We start from the raw sequence: 11,240 nt of genomic DNA on the forward strand, positions 1-11,240 counted from the left end.
AGTGTTCTTGAGGGTGTATGTAAGTTGATTTTTGTTGAAAACCCCATTTTGGGTCAAAATGGGTCAAGTGGGTATTTTGGGTCAAGTAAACATAATTTGGTGTCAAAATAAATTTTGACTCAAGTTTTCGTGAATCAAGTATGTGAATACTTGATTTAGGTGTTAATTGGTGTTTTGAAAATATAATCACTAGTCGTTAGTGATTTTGGGCGTTTTGAGACTTATGTCAAAATGGGTAAGTTGATTGGGTCAAATTCGATGATGACACTAGTTTTGGTCAAATGGATGTTTAAACACTTGTGTTAAGTGTTAAATGGCGTTTTTAGAAGTAATCACACATGAGAAGTGATTTTGAGTCAAAGGTATGTTTTAACAAGTCAAACGTGGTCAAACGCAATATGGGTCAATATTGCACGTGTTGTAGTTTTGTTGTTAATGGCGGTTTGAAATGATCACTACCTAAGTAGTAATCTAGTGTCGGGACCTAGGTTGGTCAATTTGGTGACAAGTATGATTTGGGTTAAATTGTACTTTGTTGTGTGGGTTTGAATTACCACCTCATATCGGCTAAAAAGTCACGTTTTCACCCCGGTATTAAGGCCCAAAAAAAGAAAGATTCGAACTTTGTCGGCAAAATACCCACTTCGTCGGTTAGAATTGAAGAACAAGTAATTCCGAAGACGGTACAAAAAGAATCAAGAGAATCGGAGCTAAAACGAAGATTCTAGAGCAAAAACGGTGAAAGACAAGAAATCAAGTTACGATCCAGTGAATCAAGGCTGACCAGGCACAAAAACGGCCTGCCATACGGCTTGCCAGTATGGCAAACAGCCTGCCAAACAGTCCAACAAACGGGCTCGATAAACGGCTTGCCTGGCAAACGGCTTGCCAAATACGGCCTGCCAAACGGCTTGCCAGCCATTTGCAGGCAAAATTCTTGTCTATTTAAAGAGTCTTTGTCATTCATTCCAACACACTTCAATTCACTTCTTTCTCTCTCTTGTACAATATTAGTCATACTCTCAAGGCCTTCGACTCCGTGCGGGAAACCTAGTACCCGGAGAAGAACGCCGAAGATTGTATTAGGAGCGGTCTGGAGTCTTGAAGTTGTCACTTTTGTATTCGGAACTCATTTAATCTACTGGTACTTCTATCCCTTATCTTTATATAATGTCTTATGATATTGTTGTCATGATTAGCGAGTAATTATCTTTAGTGTATGCTATGATGTAAGCAGTTACAATGCCGAAATAATATTATGGTTTGTGTATGCTGTTGAAATGCTTTCCGATTTTGCTTTAAACTCAATCGCTTTTCCAACTAATAGAACGTAGTTATAGGCTCTGTTATTGGGAAGTCGCGAACCCCGATTCAGAGTACACTATCTGTGTCACCCCTTGGTAAGAGAAGTCTATCGGATACAACGTAAGATCGACTGAGGCACACCGGTTGTAGTAAGTCTATCAAGCTTTGAATTCCGACTGAGGATTCTTTCGTAGTGAAACATCTTACTAGACTCTTAGTACATTGTCGGTCCTAGACCATGCTAGTGTAGTCATCAAGCATATAAACTTCGTGCACGCTGGAGCACAACGGTTGTTGTAAGCTGTACCTCTGCTAAGTAAGGCCATGAAACCCGGTTAGTGTTGACCAGTACACTGCACCATAACGCGGTCTCAAGCATTGCACCCCGCTTGAGGGATTCTTAGTTAATTAAGGAATTGTTTGTTTAGATACATAAAGGATTTGACCGTTAGGATAACCGAACGTGTTCATGGAAGTCAGCTTGACTTGGCCATGGTGTTCTTTATGGTTGAACTCTTTTCTAAAGGGTCTAACTATCTTTTAAAACCAATCATTAACGAAAGCATTGAAACACATCACGTCTCTCGGATATGGTAAACCATGTATTCTATTATGCTTAAGAAAGTTTAGACCATTGTGGAATGTTAATACGTCACCCAACCGAGTCGCTCAATTGGATGAGCCATCCGAACGTGTATGCCTGTAGTCAGACTGTACGGGCGTCGGGGGTAAGGGACGTTGCTGTCTATTCAGAATCTTCAAGCCTAACACAGTACCCAGTGACATGTCTTATGACAGGGGCGTTTAGGACCAGTGTAATGAATACAAGGCATCTGCCTATTCATGAGCCAGCATTTCATAATCTCGGCAGAATAACTGATGAAGTCATAGTATGCACTCACTTTAACCTTATCGGAATTACGAATTTTATCGCATTTACTTTATCTGTCTTATAAATTAGAAAATCCCAAAAATAGGTAATCAGTACTCCGTCTTAACTATCTTAGGCTTATATATAGGTTCGATTCTACTGATATCTCAAAAATACGACTCTAGGTCATACTTCCCTTACTCATATAAGGAGTAGTAAGATTTAGGTCCCGCTAAATATAAATTTAAAACAGTATCTCCCCCTCGAGTGGCTGATCCTGGCGCGCCGCGGCCCTACGACACCGCGCGAAATAAAACCGTCCGTTTCGGCCGTATCAAGGGGGAACCTAGTTTTTGGCGCCGCTGCCGGGGAACTGGTATCAGACAATACTGCTCTCTATCAAACTGATTCAAAAGCATTTAGTGGTGTCTAAGAAAGACAATTATACACGGACTTGGTTGTTGGATTTTTCGAACAGTCGCCAATTATATTGGGACCAAAAGGATCTTGCCTCTCCGTAGTCGGCCTGGCCACTTGGTTTGTTGAATAGTTCGTGCGGAGCTCTGTTACCGAAATACCAGGGAATCAGTAGCCAGAATCAAAAACATATTCAACCATAGGATAGTAGTTAATTAAATTAGATTACCTTAGATTACCTTAGAATTAGATTACCTTAGACTAGTTTAGCTTACTTTAGATTATCTTAGTTTATTTGCTAAAAATTAAAAACAAATAGGCATACCCAGTGTATGACCCAAACCCGATCTAGACCAGGGCCGTTGTTATTCGTACCTGATCCAGACGCAATAATCTCTAAAGCACGCAAGGAAGCACGAATCAGAAATCAAATGGCGTTACGCGTTACTTTAGCAGAAAATACCAAACCATCGATTGAAGGTCGAGGAGGACCAATCAGATTTCCAGAGATTCAAGGACACTCGTTCGAGTTAAAACATCACATCATCCAGCTCATCCAGAATAGCTGTCAGTTTCATGGATTACCGAACGACGATCCTAATTCTCACCTTGATAAATTCATATCTCTTTCGAACTCCTACAAACAGCCAGGGATAGGACAAGATATAGTCCGGCTATACTTGTTCCCCTATTCTCTCACTCATCATGCTCAAACTTGGTTTGAATGACTGGAAAAAGATTCCATCACGTCATGGACGGAGATGGCTACCAAATTCCTAACCAAATATTTCCCTCCTTCTAAACAAACCAAACTGAAGAATGACATCATTAACTTCAAACAAAGTTATGATGAATCTCTTTACACTGCATGGGAGCGATTCAAAACTCTGCTGAAGAAATGCCCTAATCACCAGCTAGAACGGTCAGCCCAAATCTGTACCTTCTACAATGGTCTTACGGTAAATCATAGGACGACGATCGATGCAGCAGCTCAAGGGAATCTGATGAATCAAACCGCAGACAAAGCATGGAAATTGCTCGAGAACATGACAATGCATCATCATGACTGGAACAGTGGTGAAACAACTTCATCATCTGTCCCACTCTCAGCACTTAACAATCAAACGGAGGCCATCAAATCCCTCACAGATAAGATGGAATCTCTCGCTAAACAACTCGAAGAATTGAAGACGTAGCCGCAGCAGGTCAACCAAGCTCAGGCTTGTGTTAATTGTACCAACCCGCAACCCACTGAAGAATATCAAGTTAAGTACGAAAACCCTGACGGTTCAGTCTGTTACGTCCAATACCCAGCTCCTCCACCAAATCCCGGATTCAATCAACCACCTAGGGTTAATCAATTTCAGCGAAGCAATCAACCTTTTCGCTATCGCTATCCACCTTATCCAGCCCAACAATCTCAATTGACCTACGATCAACCACTTCCACTCACTGGAACCCCAGTTGAGGAAAATTCCCCTACCACCCAGATTACAAAAGCAACTAACACCACTCTCGGAGCTGATGATCTCTTGACTCAGTTCATTCAAGGACAACAACAGCTAAATCAGAGAACTGCAGCCAGGCAAGATCAGACGGAGATATTAATGAGAAATCAATTGGCTCTGCTCAAGAGTCTGGAAACGCAGCTCGGATAGTTATCACAACGCCTTGAAACCCGACCACAGGGAAGATTGCCAAGTAATACTATCCAAAATCCCTACATAGAAGAAGAAAAGTAAATGGATTCCGTAATCCCAGAGGAAGAACCACGGAGAAGGTCAGCCAGGCTAAAGAACAAATCGACATATACTCAAAAGTAAACGGGCAATCGAAGCTTAATAACAGCAAAGATATAATCAAAAGCGGACACAACAAAACACCAAGATATAACCAACTTAATTTCGACCATTCTTAGCGGCATCCGAAGCTTTCTTTCCTCTGGCCACCTGCCTAGAAACCATACCATCCACCTTTTTATAGGAAACGGCTTTTCTCAAGCGAGACTAAAAAGAGTACTCCTTGGGGGAACCAAAAGAAGTGACACCCGAAGAACCTGTGAGTTCTCCTTCAACCGGAGAATTATCCCAGAAAACCTCGCCCAACACCCAAAATACCCCATTCAGCTTCTCACCATTCTGAATTATTTTAATCATTTACATTGGTTCTGAATTATATTTCTCATTTCCCTGTAGCTTTACTAAAATTACATTCGTTACCCAATAAATATAGATTTATTATTTATTATATATATTTTGCTCCCAGAATGGGCTTTAATAAACTTATTAACAGCCATATTTATAAACTCTATGCAAGTGATCAACCAAAAAAATTAAGCATATAGCGTTGCTGCAATTTTCATAGAAGTCGTTATAAACAACCTTCTCGGTTGAATAACTAAAACACATCATCTAGATTAACATGTTTCTACTTGACTGCATCATTCAAGTACCGGATAGAAAACACACCAAATTATACAGACAGCGTCAAATAAAACTTGACTGCCATAGTTATTCGGAAGGTTCTGCATCCACCTAATTTTGTTGGCAAGTTCCTCCAGGTCAATTATGGTCCAGTTTATTTTCATGCTTTATGTTTAAGAAGCGTTGAGAGGTGAACCAAGAGAAATCGAATCCTGATCCATGCCTAAAACAGGTACAGTTACAAACTTACAATCAAACATATCTAAAATTGACATGCAATATTTAGAGATAAAACTGTTTATTAGCATGGGCTCGTTAGACCTAAAGTTACATTACGTACATGTAATAAGCAATTCCTCCTTTCTAAGGGCGTACAAACAACAATTGATCACATGCTTCAAAAATATTCAGAAAAAAACTTTAAAGGTACGAAGAATAAGAGAGCTTTTTTTAGATAAGAGAATAAGATAAAACTTGTTGAAAAGAAGCGTGATAACTATAAAACTAACAACTACAAGCATTGCCTTTCAAGTTAAATGATAAGAAACTAATCAACCGTCGTAATATTTTAAATAATTTACTTGCAAGAGGTCTCAAGTTCAAATCTTGTGGTGGCCAGGGTAAGGTTGGAAACAGCCAGGGAGTAATCATGTTGGGCCGTGTGTCCAGTAGAGTATGAGGTTAGATTACTCGCCTCCAGGTAACCCGAACATTGAGGAACCTTATAAACGTTTTACTACCAGTTAGCAGCCATTTCTTAAAATATAAATTAAAACAACCAACAAAATGGAAAGACAAATTATATAAGAATTACAAGTGTTAGCCTACAAAAATAGTTTACCTTGCTTTGATGGAAAAATAAGCCGTGCACCACATGAGTCTTACCATTCTGCATGTAAGAATTCAACTTAGATAAGAACAAGGCTATACTAACAAAAGACTACAATAAGAAGACGTGAATTGTTAAAAATGGAGAGAGAAAGGCACCACAGTAGGCAATGACCAGTCTTTTCTTTGGGACCACACTAAGTTCGGCCGTAAATCCTTACATAATGCTTCATGTGTCTCGTCGTCTTTCCGTTCTCCAGCTGGAGGCATTGGCAACTCAATCTACAAATGGTGGAAATGTGAATACAAATCAAAAAAAGGCACAACAATTGTTGCAAGAAACTACAATATCTGTTCCATATAAGTAGTGCTGCAGAACTCAAAATTCCTAATTACTCAACGAGTACTCGGTTTTTGCAACTCACGGATTACTCGGCTAAAACTCTGAATTACTCGAAAAATCGAACAAAACTCCGGATTACTCGGGAAATCGGACAAATTTTGGTCAAAACTCGGTCAAAATAGGTCGAAGTCAAAAATTTTCTACATCCGAGTACTCTTTGAGTTTTCGATGCCGAGTACTCCGTAAAAAGTCGCGACTGTGTACTCCCGGGTTGCGATTTTTGCAACCTTGCAAATGAGTGATAAACGAGCTTACTCTTCCTTCGTTGCCTACCTTATGTTGCATAAATCATAGTTATTTTTCTATGTATTCATATAATATTTATGGGACAAAGTACATGAGCGTACTAGGTGAGGTTCAATAATACTATTACAGTACTCACAAGGCTAAATAGATCCTTATATGTTCCCTTGTATTGTTTGGTGCGGCTTTAGTTCTTTTCTTTGTCTTAGCGGTTTACGTTTGTCTTTTCGTAAGCTTTTTTGTTACCTTGTATCGTTTAGTACTTTAGTTGTTTGTTTTGGGTTTCCTAGTTTTAGGTAAGTTTGCTTGTGGTTGTTTTGTTTAGATGTATGTGGCTTTCATCTTTGTGATGAATTCCTTGGTAATAAAAGTTGTTCGTTTTTTTTTTTTTTGCCAAAAAAAATGATTCCTTATTTAGGCAATCATAAAAGATAACAAATATTTCAAACTCCAAGTTAAATAAATCTGAGTGACAATGAAATCTAACTATATTTATGCAGGTATCAGCAACTAAATCATCATGTAACCTTCAATCTGCCTACCAATGTTATCTATTTGACAAGTTTACCCCTCCGGTAAGATTGCCTCAATTTAAGAGCATAGTTATTAAAACTTACTCAATAGACTTGCTGTCATTTTATCTAGGTGATAAAAAAATAGCCATGACAGTATCAGGAACAACCAAACAAAGGATGATAAATGGTATGTGTATTTAAATATTTATGAAAAAACAATAATGGTTTTAGAAGTTAGAATGAAAACAATGAATGAGGCCCTAACTTGTAGTACAATAAAGAACATGGGATCACCACCACCGATGCTTGAATTAAGTGGTTTTGGAGTGAGATCCAACTTGGGGTACTGCCAACCTAGATTAGATTCTCACTCTAAGCAGGGAGTTTCCAAAATTTGATGGTCCAAAATTTAATGGTACTGCCAACATTAATGCGTTTTGGGAAGGCCTATGGGGTTTTCCCAACATTCGATGGTACTGCCAACATCGTCAAGAATTGGGTTTCCTCCTAACGCGTGTGTAGGTGACAAATGGAGAGCATTCGATGTCGATATCGCCGTTCAAAAAAAAAAAAGGGATCGTGAATTCATTTGTTTGAGATGACATTTTGAGAACAAAGGAAGTACATGACTCCCATTTAGTAAAAGAGTAGCAAGTAGAAAAGTATGTTAAAAAAAAGTTATTAAATAACGTATGGGAGAGTTGGAAGTCGTGTACCATATGTCTCACATAAAACATAGATAAATTTATAGATAAACATGCCAACGAGGTTACACAAGTCAAAGTCTTTACCTTAACCTTGTCATCGGTCAATACTTCGGTCACCCTTGTAGACCAATAAGCACCGTCAGAATTCCAATCTACCATATCACCAGCCTTCCATGTATCATCATCATCATCAATCACAACACAAACTTCAGAAATCGAGTTAGCATCTGGCATTTCATCTCTTTTATATATTAGCGGATAGTGAGGCCGCAACATCAGTTGATTTTTAATGTTCCTTTGCCATAAGGAGGGACTTCATATATCTTTACCCAACTTATATCTGCAAATAAATAACAATTAACTTCATCTTATAGCTATGATTTTATAAAGCTTAAGAACGAGCAACCAAATGACAGAACACAATCAAAATAGAAGCATGTACTATAAAAAAAGTGGATAGGTTGATAATTTAACTTGCAACAAATATTATAGAAAACTTATAATATGTTGCACTAGTAAGCATCAGAAACATTATAATCTAAAGCTAATGAAAAAAGTGGCAATTAATTCACAAGAAATAATCTCCAAACCCACACTGGTTCATACAGCAACTTATCCAACTCACCTTCTTCGAAATCGTAGTATTCCAGCTGTATCTTGTTCCTTTTCAATTTGATATCTCTGATCTGAATGACATTTTAGACATGGATGAATAGAATTAGAGTTTTGGTAAGCTCCTTCTGTAAGTACTTTAAAATAGCGTGTTTAAAATTGCTCAAAGGAAGTCGAGCCTTCGGTTAAGCAAATAAGTTTGAAAACTGAAGGGTGGATACGAGAATTAATGAATTATATAAGATTAATTACATAGAGGGCTCTATTAATTAATTGAGTCAACAACAAGCGTCGATTTATTGACGACTTGATTGCCGCTTAGAGCCTAAATTGAATTTCAAGCAGGATTTATAAACCCATGGAAATATGATTCTACCATTTTCATAGCGTCTCATTTTTTATTTTATTTTTTTATTATTCTTTAACTTTTTTTCCTACTTAAAGGTTGGAGGTCCTCTTGAAAGCAATGTCTTTATCCGTCGAATAGAGAGACAGATGACTTTCTCTACTCTTGAGACTGTTTCACTCATGGAGAACCGACTTGTCTTTATTCTAGAATAGAGAAAGGATTGTCTACATCTCACTTCCCCCATACCCCACACATGTGGGATTGGGTTTTGTTGTTGTTGTATATAGATTAGTTACATAAAAGATAACCTATAATAACAAATTTTAGTGAAAAGACTGTTACCTAATGTATGATGTATATATTTCAAAAGAAGTACCTTTCTCCCCTTAAACGCACTTTTTTAGTTCCAAACTAGTAGCGACCATAGTACCATCTTACTTGAATATATAACTACAAACTTAAACCGCTCGGCATCTCCATTTTGCATAGCCAGAATTTCCATAATCTAGAAAAATAAAATTATATCAGCAACTTTGCAATGCAAATCAAGTCTCTGATCCATGTATATGTAAGGATTAAAGAACTTAACAAAAAAAGTGAAAATAGTCCAAATTAGGCGCTTTTTCACCTACATCCGCATCCCATTAAATAAATACTCAAAAAAAAAAAAAAATTTACAATTATAGGATATTCACATTGGATTGGGTATTTGGGTCACCTCTATCTTCAGCTCCTAAAGAAATTCAACGTCAAATCAACCTGATCCATAGCTTACAGTTCTAGTCTTGCCAACATAGCAAATACACTCATACAGTCATGCGTCTTATAAAAAAACATTATTGAAGTCAGAACCTACATTCTCGTAATATACATGATAGCTCTTTTTTAAAAGTTCCTAGCAAACCGAACATTTACGGTGAACACACAATTAATTAAACAAATAAAATAAATCAAGATGACTATTACATACAAAATGGTCTATTACAGATAATTTAGGCTAGCAACAAATCTAAATTGTAAAACTAGAGATTAAAAGCACATACATGTCTTTAAAACTACTGCTACTATTCTTGACCTAGCAATCACAAAATCAGGCAATCAAATTGCTACATATATATAAAAAATAAGGTTATGTATATGTGCACTATAATTAGGTATCATAATAACTAGTAGCAATTTAGGGTTTCGGTGAATTAGGGTTTTGCGTTACCATTGAAAATGAAAATAGTACCTAGAATATTATTTAAAAAGAAAAAAAAAAAATTAGCCTCTAATCGCTCTATTGAAGAGCACGGAAGAAGTGATTAATCGCAAATAGTGTTTCTACTTACAAGACCATTTGTTAGGATGGTGGTGGTTTTTGTTACGGTGGTAGTGATGGTGTGAATTGAAATTTAGGTGAGTTTGATCAAAAGATTCCGTTGATAAAAAAATTATTTTATTAAATGAATAAAAACATGTTAATTATTTTGATGATAATTATTTTGAATGAACAATGTGTGTTAAAAAAATCACCTTATTAAATTGAATAAAAACTACAATATAATTGTTTAGGTGTAATGATTAAGAGAAAATTTCAGCTTTTGTGATGACCCGGAAATTTCTAACCAAATTTAAACTTAACCTATAACATTTCCGACACGATAAGCAAAGTCTGTAATGTTGAGTCACGAAAGTTTTAGAACTATATTCATGTAATCAATTATTCTTTGACTGTTCTCGAAGATTCACGAACAATATATATATATATATATATATATATATATATATATATATATATATATATATATATATATGATTTCAAGTTATTTAGTAAACGATAGTAACATTCGATTATTGATTCGATTGATATTTAGATAAGTTAACTAAAACGTTTAAGATGAACCAGTAAAACACTAATTTGCTACAGTATTTTTGAATTGCTACGGTACCCGAAAAGCTACATTGATTTCGAAAATCACTATTTGCTACAGTAAACACTATTTCAAAATGAAAATGTATATATGTATATGTATATACTACGAGACGATGATTTATAGAAGTAAATGACCAAAACACTCAAATGTATAAGTTACATCTCGAGTGGTATAGTTTATGGATAATTTAAGTCTAATTTTTGACAAAGGTACGACTCACGAAACGAAAAATACAAGTTTTCTCAGCGTACGAAGGGACATTCGAAAAATCGGAACCGGAACATAAGTCGAGTGACGACGTACGACTTATCGGAACAAAAGTTACAAGTTAACTATGCACGTAAATATAATATATAAATAATTATATAAATTAAATATATTATATATATTATATAAAATTATGTCGACAAACAAAAAGTTAAACGATTGTGAGCTGTCATGGACACCCATGCGATCGCATGGGATTTATCCCTTCAAGCCATGCGATCGCATGGCAGGGGATTTCAGGATTTATCTATAAAACTCGACATTTTGTTCGACACAAGCACACACACAAATATTCATTTACTCCCTCTGTATAATTATTATTATTATTTATATTATTAAGATTAATATTATTATTAATCTTATTATTATTAGTAGTATTAGTAT

General features: G+C 36.4%; 1 protein-coding gene and 1 non-coding gene across 5 annotated transcripts; both read right to left on the reverse strand.

Moving 5' to 3' along the window:
- Positions 1-3,402: 3,402 nt before the first annotated feature.
- On the reverse strand, positions 3,403-3,509 carry LOC139856214 (small nucleolar RNA R71). The gene has a single exon (XR_011761711.1). It is a non-coding gene; the product is annotated as a small nucleolar RNA R71 (small nucleolar RNA).
- A 1,035-nt stretch (positions 3,510-4,544) lies between these two features.
- Positions 4,545-10,017, reverse strand: LOC139855573 (uncharacterized). 4 transcript variants are annotated; one of them, XM_071844813.1, is made up of 7 exons: positions 9,905-10,017; positions 9,050-9,178; positions 8,338-8,398; positions 7,797-8,052; positions 6,004-6,126; positions 5,858-5,905; positions 4,545-5,239 (listed from the first exon to the last, which is right to left on the reverse strand). In XM_071844813.1, exons 4-7 carry the CDS (start codon positions 7,986-7,988, stop codon positions 5,177-5,179), a joined length of 426 nt encoding a protein of 141 aa, XP_071700914.1. In that variant the 5' UTR covers positions 7,989-8,052; positions 8,338-8,398; positions 9,050-9,178; positions 9,905-10,017; the 3' UTR covers positions 4,545-5,176. The 4 variants fall into 4 exon arrangements, with proteins under 4 accessions (XP_071700914.1, XP_071700913.1, XP_071700911.1 ...); XM_071844812.1 differs by lacking the exon at positions 4,545-5,239 and adding an exon at positions 5,296-5,737 and having other exon boundaries at positions 6,007-6,126; XM_071844810.1 differs by lacking the exon at positions 4,545-5,239 and adding an exon at positions 5,296-5,737.
- Positions 10,018-11,240: the final 1,223 nt, after the last annotated feature.

Source organism: Rutidosis leptorrhynchoides, chromosome 6 (genome assembly GCF_046630445.1).
Source record: "Rutidosis leptorrhynchoides isolate AG116_Rl617_1_P2 chromosome 6, CSIRO_AGI_Rlap_v1, whole genome shotgun sequence".
Taxonomy (NCBI): Eukaryota; Viridiplantae; Streptophyta; class Magnoliopsida; order Asterales; family Asteraceae; genus Rutidosis; species Rutidosis leptorrhynchoides.